General features: G+C 47.1%; 1 protein-coding gene across 1 annotated transcript in view; it reads left to right on the top strand.

Annotated features, from left to right (window-relative positions):
* NXT2 (nuclear transport factor 2 like export factor 2) overlaps positions 1–19,240 on the top strand; it is a 29,281-nt gene continuing 10,041 nt past the window's right edge. The window contains exons 1-3 of the mRNA XM_068249609.1: positions 1–102; positions 13,442–13,528; positions 15,007–15,151. Coding sequence (XP_068105710.1) covers positions 91–102; positions 13,442–13,528; positions 15,007–15,151 — 244 coding nt within the window. The 5' untranslated portion in view covers positions 1–90. The remainder of the gene's footprint in view (positions 103–13,441; positions 13,529–15,006; positions 15,152–19,240) is intronic.

Below are 19,240 nucleotides of genomic sequence, written 5' to 3'. Positions count from 1 at the left end.
CATGGGAATTGCGGCGCACGGAACCAAAGCACATCGGAACTGAGTTTCCAGTATAACGGCGGGACTGAAAAAGGAAGCGTACATTGAAAAATGGCGAAATCGGTGAGTGTTGGCCATGGGTTATTTCGTACAGGTAGTGGGCGGCAATTAGCCGGTGGCTGGCTTCTACCTACTGGCATTTGCCGGGGAAGCCGTAAACCACATAGCCTCGTGTGTTTGTGTAGCTGTGGTTGGCCGTCATTCAGGATTCCTGTGTCTGGCCTTATTGCAGATGAGCTCGGTGGGTCACCTGAGCTGTAACTAGCCTCTTGTCCTTACAGAGCTTGGCACAACTTTCCAAATAATTAGGTGAAGGGGAATGTTTACTCATTGATCATCATCAGTATCAGTGCACACAGATATAATTGTCTCATGCTCCTAAACCTGCTGCTTACAGTTTATTGATCCATATTCTAGTTACAAGGGCCTGATAAAATAAAGTGAGACGAGATGACTATGAGAACTTCGTTTGTTGGCTTTATTTATTACATATATATAAATACCAGTTTATAAACTAGTGGTTCTGGGTCACCATGTTCTATCTGGGTGCTCTATGGATACATAGGAAAAGGAGCCTAGTAAAGGGGCCCGTACACCTAACGATTTTTCCGCCGATATACAGCAGATTTGATCACCGTGATCGAATCTGCTGTGAAATCGTTGCGCAAACGCTGACAGAACGATCAATTTCCGTCTGAAATCAGCCGTTCCAGTCGATCCGTCCGCGTGGAAGATTTTGCTTGATCGCCGGCGGGTCGGGAGTGCGCCGATAGTGGCGTTCGAATTCCTGACGACCGACGCAATACATTACCTGCTCCGCCGGCGCGAGTCCCTGCTCTCTCCGCTGTCCTCTTCTCCGCACTGGGCTCCGAGTCCAGCAGGCTTCACTGAACTTCCTGTCCCAGCAGGAAGTTTAAACAGAGCACCCTCTGAGCTCGGCCCACATCTTCACCTATAGACAAGTCCCCGCTTTTAACAGGACACTAAATATGTCTCCTGAATAGTTACCCCCAGGTCTTAACCACTTGAGGACCTAGGGCTTTCTACCCCTTAAGGACCGGCCACTTTTTTTCCATTCAGACCACTGCAGCTTTCACGGTTTATTGCTCGCTCATACAACCTACCACCTAAATGAATTTTGGCTCCTTTTCTTGTCACTAATAAAGCTTTCTTTTGGTGCTATTTGATTGCTCCTGCGATTTTTACTTTTTATTATATTCATCAAAAAAGACATGAATTTTGGCAAAAAAATGATTTTTTTTAACTTTCTGTGCTGACATTTTTCAAATAAAGTAAAATTTCGGTATACATGCAGCGCGAAAAATGTGGACAAACATGTTTTTGATTAAAAAAAACCATTCAGTGTATATTTATTGGTTTGGGTAAAAGTTATAGCGTTTACAAACTATGGTGCAAAAAGTGAATTTTCCCATTTTCAAGCATCTATGACTTTTCTGACCACCTGACATGTTTCATGAGCGGCTAGAATTCCAGGATAGTATAAATACCCCCCAAATGACCCCATTTTGGAAAGAAGACATCCCAAAGTATTCACTGAGAGGCATGGTGAGTTCATAGAAGATATTAATTTTTGTCACAAGTAAGCGGAAAATGACACTTTGTGACAAAAAAAAAAAAGTTTCCATTTCTTCTAACTTGCAACAAAAAAAAATGAAATCTGCCACGGACTCACCATGCCCCTCTCTGAATACCTTGAAGGGTCTACTTTCCAAAATGGGTTCATTTGTGGGGTGTGTTTACTGTCCTCGCATTTTGGGGGTGCTAATTTGTAAGCACCCCTGTAAAGCCTAAAGGGGCTCATTGGACTTTGGGCCCCTTAGCGCAGTTAGGCTGCAAAAAAGTGCCACACATGTGGTATTGCCGTACTCAGGAGAAGTAGTATAATGTGTTTTGGGGTGTATTTTTACACATACCCATGCTGGGTGGGAGAAATAACTCTGTAAATGGACAATTGTGTGTAAAAAAAATCAAAAGATTGTCATTTACAGAGGTATTTCTCCCACCCAGCATGGGTATGTGTAAAAATACACCCCAAAACACATTGTACTACTTCTCCCGAGTACGGCGATACCACATGTGTGGCACTTTTTTGCACCCTAACTGCGCTAAGGGGCCCAAAGTCCAATGAGTACCTTTAGGATTTCACAGGTCATTTTTGTTTCAAGACTACTCACGGTTTAGGGCCCCTAAAATGCCAAGGCAGTATAGGAACCCCACTAATGACCCCATTTTAGAAAGAAGACACCCCAAGGTATTCCGTTAGGAGTATGGTGAGTTCATAGAAGTTTTTATTTTTTTTGTCACAAGTTAGCGGAAATTGATTTTAATTGTTTTTTTTTTCACAAAGTGTCACTTTCCGCTATCTTGTGACAAAAAATAAAATCTTCTATGAACTCACCATACTCCTAACGGAATACCTTTGGGTGTCTTCTTTCTAGAATGGGGTCATTTGTGGGGTTCCTATACTGCCCTGGCATTTTAGGGGCCCTAAACCGTGAGGAGTAGTCTTGAAACCAAATGTCGCAAAATGACCTGTGAAATCCTAAAGGTACTCATTGGACTTTGGCCCCCTTAGCGTACTTAGGGTGTAAAAAAGTGCCACACATGTGGTACCGCCGTACTCAGGAGAAGTAGTATAATGTGTTTTGGGGTGTATTTTTACACATACCCATGCTAAGTGGGAGAAATATCTCTGTAAATGACAATTGTTTGATTTTTTTTACACACAATTGTCCATTTACATAGAAATTTCTCCCACCCAGCATGGGTATGTGTAAAAATACACCCCAAAACACATTATACTTCTTTTCCTGAGTACGGCGGTACCACATGTGTGACACTTTTTTGCAGCCTAGGTGCGCTAAGGGGCCCAACGTCCTATTCACAGGTCATTTTAAGGCATTTGTTTTCTAGACTACTCCTCGCGGTTTAGGGCCCCTAAAATGCCAGGGCAGTATAGGAACCCCACAAGTGACCCCATTTTAGAAAGAAGACACCCCAAGGTATTCCGTTAGGTGTATGGCGAGTTCATAGAAGATTTTATTTTTTGTCACAAGTTAGTGAAAAATGACACTTTGTGAAAAAAAAACAATACAAATCAATTTCCGCTAACTTTTGACAAAAAATAAAATCTTCTATGAACTCGTCATACACCTATCAGAATACCTTGGGGTGTCTTTTTTTCTAAAATGGGGTCACTTGTGGGGTTCCTATACCGCCCTGGCATTTTACGGGCCCAAAACCGTGAGTAGTCTGGCAACCAAATGTCTCAAAATGACTGTTCAGGGGTATAAGCATCTGCAAATTTTGATGACAGGTGGTCTATGAGGGGGCGAATTTTGTGGAACTGGTCATAAGCAGGGTGGCCTTTTAGATGACAGGTTGTATTGGGCCTGATCTGATGGATAGGAGTGCTAGGGGGGTGACAGGAGGTGATTGATGGGTGTCTCAGGGGGTGGTTAGAGGGGAAAATAGATGCAATCAATGCACTGGGGAGGTGATCGGAAGGGGATCTGAGGGTTTGGCCGAGTGATCAGGAGCCCACACGGGGCAAATTAGGGCCTGATCTGATGGGTAGGTGTGCTAGGGGGTGACAGGAGGTGATTGATGGGTGTCTCAAGGTGTGATTAGAGGGGGGAATAGATGCAAGCAATGCACTGGCGAGGTGATCAGGGCTGGGGTCTGAGGGCATTCTGAGGGTGTGGGCGGGTGATTGGGTGCCCTAGGGGCAGATAGGGGTCTAATCTGATAGGTAGCAGTGACAGGGGGTGATTGATGGGTAATTAGTGGGTGTTTAGGGTAGAGAACAGATGTAAACACTGCACTTGGGAGGTGATCGGACGTCGGATCTGCGGGCGATCTATTGGTGTGGGTGGGTGATCAGATTGCCCACAAGGGGCAGGTTAGGGGCTGATTGATGGGTGGCAGTGACAGCGGGTGATTGATGGGTGGCAGTGACAGCGGGTGATTGATGGGTGGCAGTGACAGCGGGTGATTGATGGGTGGCAGTGACAGGGGGTGATTGATGGGTGGCAGTGACAGGGGGTGATTGATGGGTGGCAGTGACAGGGGGTGATTGATGGGTGGCAGTGACAGGGGGTGATTGATGGGTGATTGATAGGTGATTGACAGGTAATCAGTGGGTTATTACAGGGGAAAACAGATGTAAATATTGCACTGGCGAATTGATAAGGGGGGGTCTGAGGGCAATCTGAGCGTGTAGGCGGGTGATTGGGTGCCCGCAAGGGGCAGATTAGGGTCTGATCTGATGGGTAACAGTGACAGGTGGTGATAGGGGGTGATTGATGGGTGATTGATGGGTAATTAGTGGGTGTTTAGAGGAGAGAATAGATGTAAACGCTGCGCTTGGGTGGTGATCTGATGTCGGATCTGCGGGCGATCTATTTGTGTGGGTGGGTGATCAGTTTGCCCGCAAGGGGCAGGTTAGGGGCTGATTGATGGGTGGCAGTGGCAGGGGGTGATTGATGGGTGGCAGTGACAGGGGGTGATTGATGGGTGATTGACAGGTGATCAGTGGGTTATTACAGGGAAGGACAGATGTAAATAATGCCCTGGCGAATTGATAAGGGGGGGTCTGAGGGCAATCTGAGCGTGTAGGCGGGTGATTGGGTGCCCGCAAGGGGCAGATTAGGGTCTGATCTGATGGGTAACAGTGACAGGTGGTGATAGCGGGTGATTGATGGGTAATTAGTGGGTGTTTAGAGGAAAGAATAGATGTAAACACTGCGCTTGGGTGGTGATTTGATGTCGGATCTGCGGGCGATCTATTGGTGTGGGTGGGTGATCAGATTGCCCGCAAGGGGCAGGTTAGGGGCTGATTGTTGGGTGGCAGTGACAGGGGGTGATTGATGGGTGATAGGTGTTTGGCAGGTGATTGACAGGTGATCAGTGGGTTATTACAGGGAAGGACAGATGTAATTAATGCACTGGTGAATTGATAAGGGGGGGGGGGGGTCTGAGGGCAATCTGAGCGTGTGGGCGGGTGATTGGGTGCCCGCAAGGGGCAGATTAGGGTCTGATCTGATAGGTAACAGTGACAGGTGGTGATAGGGGGTGATTGATGGGTAATTAGTGGGTGTTTAGAGAAGATAACAGATGTAAACAATACATTTGGGAGGTAATCTGGTTTGCGGGCGATCTAATGGTGTGGGTGGGTGATCAGATTGCCCGCAAGGGGCAGGTTAGGGGCTGATTGATGGGTGGCAGTGACATGGGGTGATAGGTGATTGACAGGTGATCAGTGGGTTATTACAGGGAAGAACAGATGTAATGAATGCACTGGTGAATTGATAAGGGGGGGTCAGAGGGCAATCTGAGCGTGTGGGCGGGTGATTGGGTGCCCGCAAGGGGCAGATTAGGGTCTGATCTGATAGGTAAAAGTGACAGGTGGTGATAGGGGGTGATTGATGGGTGATTGATGGGTAATTAGTGGGTGTTTAGAGGAGAGAATAGATGTAAACAATGGATTTGGGAGGTGATCTGATGTCGGATCTGCGGGCGATCCATTCGTGTGGGGGGGTGATCAGATTGCTCGCAAGGGGCAGGTTAGGGTCTGATTGATGGGTGGCAGTGACAGGGGGTGATTGATGGGTGATTGACAGGTGATTGACAGGTGATCAGGGGGGATAGATGCAGGGGGGGGGGGGGTCTGGGGAGAATCTGGGGGGTGGGGGGGTGATCAGGGGGGGCAGGGGGGGGATAAAAAAAATAGCGTTGACAGATAGTGACAGGGAGTGATCGTTGGGTGATTAGGGGGGTGATTGGGTGCAAACAGGGGTCTGGGGGGTGGGCAGGGGGGGGGGTCTGATGGGTGCTGTGGGCAATCTGGGGCAGGGGGGATCGGGGAATCAGTGTGCTTGGTGCAGACTAGGGTGGCTGCAGCCTGCCCTGGTGGTCCCTCGGACACTGGGACCACCAGGGCAGGAGGCAGCCTGTATAATACACTTTGTAAACATTACAAAGTGTATTATACACTTTGTATGCGGCGATCGTCGGGTTAACATCCCGCCGGCGCTTCCGTATGGCCGGCGGGATGTTGCGGAGGATCGCGTCACGGATGACGCGATCGCTCCGCCCATGCCCCTACAAGGACCGCCGCCATTTGTCTATACGGTGGTCCTTGCGGGGTGCACTTCCCGGCCGCCAATTGTATATACGGCGGTCGGGAAGTGGTTAAAGAGAACCCGAGGTGTGTTTAAAGAATGTTATCTGCATACAGAGGCTGGATCTGCCTATACAGCCCAGCCTCTGTTGCTATCCAAAACCCCACTAAGGTCCCCCTGCACTCTGCAATCCCTCATAAATCACAGCCATGCTGTGAGGCTGTGTTTACATCTGTAGTGTCAGTCTCAGCTGCTCCCCCGCCTCCTGCATAGCTCCGGGCCCTGCTCCCGTCCCTTCCCTCCAATCAGCAGGGAGGGAAGGGATGCAGGCGGGGACTGGAGTTCTGCAGGAGGCAGGGAGAGCAGCAGACTGACACTATAGAGATAAACACAGCCAGCTCTGACAAGCTGTTTGTCAGCAGCGTGGCTGTGATTTATGAGGGATTGCAGAGTGCAGGGGGACCTTAGGGGGGTTTGGGATAGCAACAGAGGCTGGGCTGTATATGCAGATCCATCCTCTGTATGCAGATAATATTCTTCAAACCCACCTCGGGTTCTCTTTAACGTGCAAGGCATACAGACTGAAGTAGAGAGAACAACAACCTGCTAGGACTCCACTGAAGCTAGTAACACAATTCAGATAGTTCATAAGTATTGCACAGGGCAATTACCTTGATTCAGGAGGATGAGGCCCTCCGTGTCAATTGTTAGTAATGACAGATGTATGAGGATCAGGCAGTGAGGGATACAGGCAGATTTGAGAGAGTTCATGCAAGTCCACATGCAACGTTATTTAAAGTGACACTTAAAGGGAAGGTCCAAGCAAAATTAAAAAATGAGTTTCACTTACCTGGGGCTTCTACCAGCCCCATGCAGCCATCCTGTGCCCTCGTAGTCACTCACTGCTGCTCCAGTCCCCCGCTGGCAGCTTGCCGACCTCGGAGGTCGGCGGGCCGCATTGCGTACATTTTTACGCATTCCCGCTAGTGCAGGAACATTAACACATACATTTTTACGCGTTACTGGTTCAATGCGTAAAAATTACGCATTGAACCAGTCGGGTCCTGACTGCGAAACCGGAAGTAGCCGCCAGCGGGGACAGGAGGATCGGAGGGACACGTCGAGGGCACCGATCAGCAGCAGGGGGCTGAGGAAAGCCCCACGTGAGTAAAACTCATTTTTTTTTTACACTCAAATACAATAACATTTCTATAGCGCTTTTCTCCCATAGGACTCAAAGCGCTTAGGCTCTCTCAGATTCAGTAATTAGTAGGATGAAGTATTCACACAACAAAAGTTATATTTCTGCAAATGCCAGACTGAACAGGTGGGTTTTCAGTCTGGATTTAAACACGTCCAGGGATGGGGCTGTCCTGATCTGTTGAGGTAAGGAGTTCCAAAACGTAGGGGCAGCATGACAGAAGGCTCTGGGACCAAAAGTTTCCAAGTGGACTCTGGGTATGACTAGATTATTAGAACCTGTGGATCTGAGAATGCGGGGATTGCTACGCAGCTGTAACATATCTTTCATGTATTCAGGGCCTAGATTATTCAGGGATTTAAATGTCAGTAGGCCGATCTTGAATAGGACCCTCCATTCTATAGGTAGCCAGTGAAGGGAATGCAGGACTGGCATTATGTGGCAGTGACGGGGTTGGTTGGTTAGCAGGCTGGCAGCAGTATTCTGTATCAGCTGTAGGCGGTACAAGACCTTTTTTGGAAGGCCAGTGTAGAGAGCATTGCAGTAGTCCAGTCGGGATGTGATGAAGGCGTGGACTAAGGTTGGCAGATCTTCTGGGGGTATGAGGTGCTTGATTTTTGCAATGTTCTTCAGGTGAAAATAGGATGATTTCACCACAGCAGAGATTTGAGTTCTGAAGTTTAAATCCCCATCAATTAGAACTCCCAGGCTACGCACATGATCAGAGCTGCGTAGATCCGTGCCTCCTATTCCCAGTGGTGAAGACTGCAAGTTAAGTTGTTTTGATATCATGCTCTGCCCTCCAATCAGAAGGACTTTAGTTTTGTCTGCATTTAGTTTCAGCCAGTTGTCATTCATCCATTGCTGTAGTTCACGTAAGCAGGCGTTTATAGTTAGAGTTGGGTCTGTCACACCAGGCTTGAAGGAAAGATATAGTTGGGTGTCGTCTGCATAGCAGTGGTATGTCAGACATTAAAAGTCAAAATAAACATACACAAGTCATACTTACCTCCTGTGTAGTCTACTCCTCAATCTATTTTTCCTCTCCTGCATCCTGTTTGTCCACTGTGATCAATGGAATTCTCCGTCCTCCAATTTGAAAATGGCCATTACCCCATAACAGCTTCCTGGTCAGCACACTGTTAAACTGTAACATCGCCCACTTGAGCCATAGGGAAACATGGACACATCAGTTCTCCTCTCAGCTGTAACTGACAGCAACTGATATATACCTGACAGCAACTGATATATTTCAGTTCTGACAAAATGTTGTCAGAACTGGAAGGGATCACTGTAAGAAGAAAATGGTGAGCTTCTGAGAGGAACTGATGGCAAGGTAACTATGTAATGTTCATTTGAAGTTACCTCATGTGTTTATTTTAAATCATTTTACTCAGTGCAGGTTTTCTTTAAGGATCACTTTAACAGGCAGTGAATGCTCCAGGCAAGTAGAGAGTTCATGTAAGGATCACATGCAAGGTTATTCAATATGCAAGGATTAGTTCAGGCTTACTTAGAGTGTCCAGTAATTTAGCAAAGGTCAGTCCAGGCAGCAAGCAAGGGTTATCCAAGAAACAAGGCAGAGGTCGGTCCAGGCAGCAGGCAAGGGTTATCCAAGAAAGAAGGCAGAGGTCGGTCCAGGCAGCAGGCAAGGGTTATCCAAGAAAGAAGGCAGAGGTCGGTCCAGGCAGCAGGCAAGAGTTATCTAAGAAACAAGGCAGAGGTCGGTCCAGGCAGCAGGCAAGGGTATCTAGGAAACAAGGCAGAGGTCGGTCCAGGCAGCAGGCAAGGGTTATCCAAGAAACAAGGCAGAGCTCGGTCCAGGCAGCAGGCAAGGGTATCCAAGAAACAAGGCAGAGGTCAGTCCAGGCAGCAGGCAAGGGTTATCCAGGATACAAGAAAGAGGTCGGTACAGGCAGCAGGCAAGGGTTATCCAAGAAACAAGGCAGAGGTCAGTCCAGGCAGCAGGCAAGGGTATTCAGGAAACAAGGCAAGGGTTATCACAGCAGACAGGAATAGACAATACAAGCCAAAGGTCAGGATCCTGTAATATCAACAAGTGAGTGCGCACCCAGCAACTAGCCAAAGCTATGCTTATCACGGGCGATGACTGAGAGCACTGCAGGTTTAAAATACAACTTTCAACCAATCAGTGGCCGGCCACACTCCGCACATCCAATCACACAGTGTTCAGCCTACCTAGGTGTCAGCTGCTTACATTTGCAGAGGCCGTATTGCGAACGCCTCCTCTGCCTATCAGCATGTGCGGTTTGTGTCTCAGCGGTGACGTCATCAGTGGGGAGCAAGCGCCGAGACCCGGAAGCGACGGATTCCACCCGGGTCTTGGCGAAACTTCAATAGCAGGCAAGTTCCTTATATGAGATAAATAATAGTATCCTGCTCCTAAAAATGACATTTTTTTAGATATCCCAGTTTTATTTTTTATTTAAATCTAGTTTTTACTGTTTCAATGTCTCTGCTCAATGATACATTCATTGAAGTATGCCAGAGCTTAAATCAATGAACTATTGAGCCTTTTTTATCTCTTTCCAGCTATCAGAAGCCATTTCCTTTCAGGAAAGTATTTTATGGCTGTAATTACTTATCAGTGAGGGTTATGCTATAGTCCGACCCGGACTGAAACTGTTACTTGCATACCTGATTTTTTTTATTTTTTTCAGGCATACAAAGACAAAAAAAAAAGGCACACAGCATAGTCATTTGTATGCTTGGTACTGTACATACACATTTCCGTCTCATCAAGTCATATGCCACCTCGGTTGTCCTTTAACTTCTTAAGGACCATAGGCTTACACCCCCCTAGTGACCAGGCTACTTTTTACAATTCAGGCCACTGCAGCTTTAAGGGCTTGCTGCAGGGTCGTACAACTCAGCACACAAGTGATTCCCCCCTGCTTTTCTGCCCACCAACAGAGCTGTGATTGCTCGTGCAGTTTTTTTTATCTATTTATTTATATATTTTTAATACATTTGCCTTTTTTTTAATGTATTTATTTTTCCCACCCTCCCTCTCTCCCCCCGCCAGCCAATGACAGTGATCGGCTGTCATAGGCATCAGCCTCTCCTGAGCCTCCAGAGGGGAAAACCGAGTGACACAGCTGTCCCCAGTACATCGCTGCCGTAGATCGCAGTGCTGTACAATTTATTTTTATTTATTTCAGTATTTATATAGCGCCAACATATTACGCAGCGATGTACCGAGTATATAGTCGTGCTGTCTAACACTCTCCTAGCGGCGATCAGAGCTCTATCATTTAAGCGAGAATGTGCGAGCGATCCACTGTAATCTCTGCCCCCAGGACTTAATGCCAAATGGCGTGAGGCGGTCGTTAAGTAGTTAATGGTTGATTTTGCACAAAGGGTGGACACTGCATTATTCTGAAGTCCATCAGCATTCACAGTATAGACAGTATTCGTTTATTTGGTTTTATTCACAACAGGTTCTCTTGGAAGTTGAGCAATATCAAGCTTGTAAATGTTATGCATCTAAAATACTCCACTGATCGTCTGCTCAGCATTATGTTTGTAGCTAAATTATAGTAGAGATTGGGAATCTTTTTATCAGAAACATCTTTTATATATATATATATATATATATATATATATATATATATATATATATATATATACTGTGGTGTGAAAAACTATTTGCCCCCTTCCTGATTTGTTATTCTTTTGCATGTTTGTCACACTTAAATGTTTCTGATCATCAAAAACCGTTAACTATTAGTCAAAGATAACATAATTGAACACAAAATGCAGTTTTAAATGATGGTTTTCATTATTTAGTGAGAAAAAAACTCCAAATCTACATGGCCCTGTGTGAAAAAGAAATTGCCCCCTGAACCCAATAACTGGTTGAGCCACCCTTAGCAGCAATAACTGCAATCAAGCGTTTGCGATAACTTGCAACGAGTCTTTTACAGCGCTCTGGAGGAATTTTGGCCCACTCATCTTTGCAGAATTGTTGTAATTCAGCTCTATTTGAGGGTTTTCTAGCATGAACTGCCTTTTTAACCTCCCTAGCGGTATGGACAGAAATGTCAGTTCAAAAAAGCATGCTGTGAACAGTATAAACATGCATAAACAGGCAGAGGCGCTAAGTGTCGTTTGTTTTGCTAGATGCTGTAACTCCTTTTTCTATTGCCTGAGGAAGCGGGCGCTGACCCGTGAAACGCGTTGCTTTGTTTTATCTGGAGTTCGTTAATAAATAGACTGAATGTACAGTCGTGTTGTGTCTGCTTGGAGGGGGTAAGTCCACTACTGCCTCCTCTAATTACCAAGTTTTGGCTTTTAAGCTCCTTTAAAACCCCTTTTATCCTTTTGGCGCCTCTGTTCTCTCTTATATAATATTGTATCCACCCTGGGTGGAGGGTTGCGACCCTTTCTACTATCTACAGAGAGCGACTTCTTATTCCTGAGTGGGGTCAGGATAATCTCCCCACCTGCCTTTACAGTGGTTGCCTATTGGTGACCCATGTTTGTGAGTATAACAACTATTACTCTTTGTCATTACCCCCTTTGTCAATACATACTACACTATTGGGGCTCTTGGTGTTCCTCTGTTTATCTCTTATACACACACACACACACACACACACACACACACACACACACACACACACACACACACACACACACACACACACACACACACACACACACACACACACACACACACACACACACACACACTGGTTTGCAAAAGTATTTGGCCCCCTTGAAGTTTTCCACATTTTGTCATATTACTGCCACAAACATGAATCAATTTTTTTGGAATTCCACGTGAAAGACCAATACTAAGTGATGTACACATGAGAAGTGGAACAAACATTCGACATTATTCCAAACATTTTTTTTTACAAATAAATAACTGCAAAGTGTGGTTTGCGTAATTATTCAGCCACCTTTGGGTTGAGTGCAGTCAGTTGCCCATAGACATTGCCTGATGAGTGCTAATGACTAAATAGAGTTCACCTGTGTGTAATCTAATGTCAGTACAAATACAGCTGCTCTGACAGCCTCAGAGGTTGTCTAAGAGAATATTGGGAGCAATAACACCATGAAGTCCAAATAACACAACAGACAGGTCAGGGATAAAGTTATTATTGAGAAATTTAAAGCAGGCTTAGGCTACAAAAAGATTTCCAAAGCCTTAACCACTTGCCGACCGCACGCTTATACCGTGCGTCGGCAAAGTGGCAGCTGCAGGACCAGCGACGCAGTATTGCGTCGCCAGCTGCAGCCTAATTAATCAGGAAGCAGCCGCTCGTACGAGCGGCTGCTTCCTGTCCATTCACGGCGGGGGGCTCCGTGAATAGCCTGCGGGCCGCCGATGGCGGCTCGCAGGCTAAATGTAAACACAAGCGGAAATAATACGCTTTGTTTACATTTGTACGGCGCTGCTGCGCAGCAGCGCCGTAAGGCAGATCGGCGATCCCCGGCCAATCAGCGGCCGGGGATCGCCGCCATGTGACAGGGGACGTCCTGTCACTGGCTGCACAGGACGGATAGCGTCCTGTGCAGCCCAGATCTCCCGGGGGTGGCAGGTAGGAGAGGGAGGGGGAGGATTTCGCCGCGGAGGGGGGCTTTGAGGTGCCTCCCCCCCCCCCCCCCCCCGCAAAATGCCAGCCAGGAGGAGCGATCAGACCCCCCCTGCACATCATCCCCCTAGTGGGGAAAAAAGGGGGGCGATCTGATCGCTCTGAGTGCCCTTTGATCTGTGCTGGGGGCTGCAGAGCCCACCCAGCACAGATCACCTAAAACAGCGCTGGTCCTTAAGGGGGGGTAAAGGGTGGGTCCTCAAGTGGTTAAACATCCCACGGAGCACTGTTCAAGCGATCATTCAGAAATGGAAGGAGTATGGCACAACTGTAAACCTACCAAGACAAGGCCATCCACCTTAACTCATGTGATGGGAGGAGCAGACAGTATATAAGTAAAAAAAATTTTTAAAAAGCTGGAATATTTTATTTGCCACATTCGATTTGATTAGTATAGATATGTGTCAGAATTTAATCATCTTTATTTCTTCTAGGACTTCAAGACTGATGATGATCTGGCCTGCAGAGCAGCAGAAGAATTTGTTAACCTTTATTATGAAACCTTTGACAAAAGGAGAAGGGTAATTTTTATTTTCTTCTGTACAGTTGTGCTAATAAGTTTAAATGCCCTGACAGAATTCTTAAAGTGTACCTGAGATGGGGCCTCAAAAAGAAATGGGTGCCCAGAGTTGCCCGATAACCTGCAGGAGGGGCTATTTGTTAGGGACATGCTTGCGGAGGAAAAAAATTGCTTGAGGATAGCTGCATTGCCTCCGGGTGCCCAATTTTACCTTCATAGCCGCATATTGTGGCTTTGCCGAAGCCACGATTTGTGGTAAGAAAAAAGGTAAAATTGCTCCTCAATTTCCATATAATGCTGCTAAAGGCAACTTTTTTCAAAGGTGCCAATGGCAGCGTGATTTTTTCCTGCTTCGATGCTTGTCCCTTTGTCCAATGCTCAAGGCAATCACATTATAAGTTACCGGCTTCCCACTAAATTGGCTCTAGACTATGATACATGCACTACACAATATATACATATGACTATGGTAGGGACTAGATTGTAAGCCCCACTGACTGAGAGTTAGTGACAAGACAATATCTTCTGTACTGCGCTACGCAATATGTCAGCACTATATAAATACTAAAATAAATAAATAATAAATTATGAGTTGATACAACATGCCATAGTTTATGTTAAAAACCAGATCATTTTGCATCTGAGGACGGTAGGATAACTTTTGAAATGGTGTTGTGCTGGTAAAATTACTTTGGCTGCTCAGCCCATTTTGTTTTTCCTCCAGTCACCTCGCAACTTTTCATGGTTTCGTTTTGGGATGCCCTTATATAGAACACCATAGCCTGGTTGCATTAAGAAGACTCTGATCCCAAACTATGTACAGGTTTAACTGTTAGTAGACTAGATTCTCCATGTTTTCTAGATGGTGTAAATAAAGAATTGGTATTATTAGGAAATGGTAGTATTGTTAAAACCCATGCAGTAAGGTTCTCTAGTTCTTAGTTTCTCAACATGTGGTACGCGTACCCCATGGGGTACTTCTGATGGTTCCAGGGGGTACTCCAGCTTGATATAATTGACCAAGTATAACAAATTTAGGAGTTTTAAAAAATAAGAAATCCAATATAAACAACACCAAATTAGTATTTTAGCTAATTAAAAACCATAGTAAATGCTTGGAAATTGCTTAGAACTAATTATCATGTACTATTATTAAAAATATATTTGTCAAGGGGTATTTGAGATAATGTTTACTATGTCAATGGGTACTTGGTGAGTACAGGGTTTTACAAGGGGTACATACCGATAAAATGTTGAGAAACACTTGATAGAGTGTTACCCATCCCATGCCTGTACATGTGAGTGAGCATTATGCAAAACTAACCTAGACAGAATTATTTTTTTTCTCAACATAAAGTGGAGGTTCACTTTTAAGTATGGTTTCTGCTACACTGTCTGCCTCCTGTATGTTCCATGGTTTATTGTAAATTTAGGTGCATTTTTAATTGTTCTTCACCAATGATCTTTCAATCTATGCAGCAATTGACAAAGCTATATATGGACAGTGCTACGTTGGTGTGGAATGGAAACCCAATATCAGGACAAGAGGCCCTTATTGAGTTCTTTGATATGTTACCATCCAGTCAGTTTCACGTCACCCTGTTCGACTGCCAGTCTGTTCATGGTAAGGATGGGTGAGGTCCATGCATGATTATCCATTTTATTTATACTTTTTAAAAGTATTGGTGTGTTTTGTATAGTATTAGCATATCAAGTTATTTGATTTTTGTTAGTCTTCTCTTTTCTCTCTTTGGACCAGATTTATCAAAGCACTACCAACAGTTTTTCTTCTTCTTAAACCGTTCTAAACTGCCGTTATTATGTAGATTTTAAGACCTTTCTTATCATGCAGAACAGTCCCCCACTGTTCTGCATGATAAGAAAGGTCTTAAAATCTACGTAATAACGGCAGTTTAGCGTGAATTTCTAGAACTGCACTAAAGTTAATAAAAGTGCAAATCCATCCCTAAACTGCTGTACATTAATAAGTGCTTAATAGCACAGATAGTGCACCAATGCAGGCTAGACATGATTTGTGAAGTGTTCCTCCCCCCTGCTGAATTCCTCACTCAGAGTCTGCTGGTATCAATACAACAGATGTATAATTTACTTCAGCAACAGCAATTTCCCTCACACACTGCACCATCTGAGAGACCTTCCTAACTCCTCCTATTTTACAGAGAAGGAAGCTGCACTATCTAGTGATTTCTTAAGATGTCTGAGACAATTCTGCATGGATTTCTAAAAACCTATCAATATTTTGTCTGACACTCTTGATAAATGTCCCCATCTGAGATTTTAGTTTGGCCTTTTTAACTATTTAGCATGAACCAGAAGCAAGCAAACTCGCCTCAAATTAGATATTTGCCTATGTAGAGGGAAGGCTTTGGATACCATAGCGCAGTGTTCTCCAACTCTGTCCTCAAGGCCCACCAACAGTACTTGTTTTATGGAAATCCACAGAGGTAGTTAATCAGTTCTGCTGAAACACTAGTTACCTCATCTATGAATCAGTGGTGTAACAATAGCCCGGCCTCCACTGCAGTGGTGGGGAGGCCCGGAAGCTGGGGGGGCGGTGCTTGGGGCAGTATTGAACCTTAATATAACCGCAGAAAGTGCAGCGGAAGCCTTATACATTACTTGCACTGGCAAATGTGTCTCCTGCACTTCCTGGTTAGTTAGCAAGTGCCATGCACCCAGTCAATTACCATGCATGCATCTTCAGTCCCTGCATGGGGATTGGCTGGCTGCACTGCACTTGCTAACTAACCAGGAAGTGGAGGAGATGCAATGCTGGAACAGGTAATCTATAAGATTTCCACAAAACTTTCTGCATTATTACAGTGGGCATAAGACCAGCCCCCCTAGCTCCTGGCCCGTGCCAGGAGGGGGAGGTTAGAAATCTCGGCAGGGGGACCCAGCCTGCTATAGTTACGCCCCTGCTGTGAATGTTTTTGGGTTTTCTGCAAAACAAGCACTGTTAGTGGTACTTGAGGAGAAGGTTGGAAAGCCCTGCCATAAAGCCTTCCCGATCCTCAGTCCCATCCCAGCATTCCATCACTGTCCCCCAGTTGAAGTTATTTGACCTGCAAGGTCGATTATCTCTTTGTCATTCCTTTTCTTGCATTGCAAGACATCCATGGCTAATAATTACAAGGTCATTCCTGACACGCTTGATCCATGTATTTTACTTGACTGCCACCTGGCGTTGGGAAGGGATTTTTGCCCCCTTTTTAAAGATTTATTTGCCTAACCTTTTTCTTGGGGGTGGGGGGGGGGAGGCACGGGGACTTCCCTTGGCTCAGCTGGGATATGTGAGGGTGTGGAACAGAAATGTGCCAAATTCATTTATTATTGAACTTTAATAGGTGTTTTAACCAAACTAACTGTGTGACTATAAACAGCAACAATGCCAGTGAGACAGTTTATTCTTCAGACCAGATTTTTTAACCCTTTAAACCCAGATTAGAATATGTGATTCCTTTACAATCTCATTTAATATTAGCTGTATAGATATCTTCATCTTATTAGTGCTGTGCAAGTCTCACAGCCTGGAGGGGAGGAGATGCTGTGCAAGTCTCACAGCCTGGAGGGGAGGAGATGCTGTGCAAGTCTCACAGCCTGGAGGGGAGGAGATGCTGTGCAAGTCTCGCAGCCTGGAGGGGAGGAGATGCTGTGCAAGTCTCACAGCCCGGAGGGGAGGAGATGCTGTGCAAGTCTCACAGCCCGGAGGGGAGGAGATGCTGTGCAAGTCTCACAGCCTGGAGGGGAGGAGATGCTGTGCAAGTCTCACAGCCTGGAGGGGAGTAGACACTGTGCAGTTGTCACAGCCTGGAGGGGAGGAGACACTGTGCAAGTCTCACAGCCTGGAGGGGAGGAGACGCTGTGCAAGTCTCACAGCCTGGAGGGGAGGAGACGCTGTGCAAGTCTCACAGCCTGGAGGGGAGGAGACGCTGTGCAAGTCTCACAGCCTGGAGGGGAGGAGACGCTGTGCAAGTCTCACAGCCTGGAGGGGAGGAGACGCTGTGCAAGTCTCACAGCCTGGAGGGGAGGAGATGCTGTGCAAGTCTCACAGCCTGGAGGGGAGGAGACGCTGTGCAAGTCTCACAGCCTGGAGGGGAGGAGATGCTGTGCAAGTCTCACAGCCTGGAGGGGAGGAGACGCTGTGCAAGTCTCACAGCTTGGAGGGGAGGAGACGCTGTGCAAGTCTCACAGCCTGGAGGGGAGGAGACGCTGTGCACTTGTCACAGCCTGGAGGGGAGGAGACACTGTGCAAGTCTCACAGCCTGGAGGGGAGTAGACACTGTGCAGTTGTCACAGCCTGGAGGGGAGGAGACACTGTGGAGTTGTCACAGCCTGGAGGGGAGGAGACACTGTGCAAGTCTCACAGCCTGGAGGGGAGGAGACACTGTGCAAGTCTCACAGCCTGGAGGGGAGTAGACACTGTGTAGTTGTCACAATCTGGAGGGGAGGAGACACTGTGCAAGTCTCACAGCCTGGAGGGGAGGAGACGCTGTGCACTTGTCACATCCTGGAGGGAAGGAGACGCTGTGCACTTGTCACAGCCTGGAGGGGAGGAGACGCTGTGTAGTTGTCACAGCCTGGAAGGGAGGAGATGCTGTGCACTTGTCACAGCCTGGAGGGGAGGAGACGCTGTGCACTTGTCACATCCTGGAGTGGAGGAGACGCTGTGCACTTGTCACAGCCTGGAGTGGAGGAGACGCTGTGCACTTGTCACATCCTGGAGAGGAGAAGACGCTGTGCACTTGTCACAGCCTGGAGGGGAGGAGACGCTGTGCACTTGTCACAGCCTGGAGGGGAGGAGACGCTGTGCACTTGTCACATCCTGGAGAGGAGGAGACGCTGTGCACTTGTCACATCCTGGAGAGGAGGAGACGCTGTGCACTTGTCACATCCTGGAGGGGAGGAGTCGCTGTGCACTTGTCAGTCTAGAGGGGAGGAGACACTGTGCACTTGTCACATCCTGGATGGAAGGAGACGCTGTGCACTTGTCACAGCCTGGAGGGGAGGAGACGCTGAGCACTTTTCACATCCTGGAGGGGAGGAGACGCTGTGCACTTGTCACATCCTGGAGGGGTGGAGACGCTGTGCACTTGTCACATCCTGGAGGGGAGCAGACGCTGTGCACTTGTCACAGCCTGGAGGGGAGGAGACGCTGTGCACTTGTCACAGCCTGGAGGGGAGGAGACGCTGTGCACTTGTCACATCCTGGAGGGGAGGAGACGCTGTGCACTTGTCACAGCCTGGAGGGGAGGAGATGCTGTGCAAGTCTGACAGCCTGGAGGGAGGAGATGCAGTGCAAGTCTCACAGCCTGGAGGGAGGAGATGCAGTGCAAGTCTCACAGCCTGGAGGGGAGGAGATGCTGTGCAAGTCTCACAGCCTGGAGGGGAGGAGATGCTGTGCAAGTCTCACAGCCTGGAGGGGAGGAGATGCTGTGCAAGTCTCACAGCCTGGAGGGAGGAGATGCAGTGCAAGTCTCACAGCCTGGAGGGAGGAGATGCAGTGCAAGTCTCACAGCCTGGAGGGAGGAGATGCAGTGCAAGTCTCACAGCCTGGAGGGGAGGAGATGCTGTGCAAGTCTCACAGCCTGGAGGGGAGGAGATGCTGTGCAAGTCTCGCAGCCTGGAGGGGAGGAGATGCTGTGCAAGTCTTGCAGCCTGGAGGGGAGGAGATGCTGTGCAAGTCTTGCAG

Source organism: Hyperolius riggenbachi, chromosome 8 (genome assembly GCF_040937935.1).
Source record: "Hyperolius riggenbachi isolate aHypRig1 chromosome 8, aHypRig1.pri, whole genome shotgun sequence".
Taxonomy (NCBI): domain Eukaryota; kingdom Metazoa; phylum Chordata; class Amphibia; order Anura; family Hyperoliidae; genus Hyperolius; species Hyperolius riggenbachi.
Note: the sequence above shows the minus strand (reverse complement) of the source record. Positions and strands in the feature narration are given on the sequence as shown.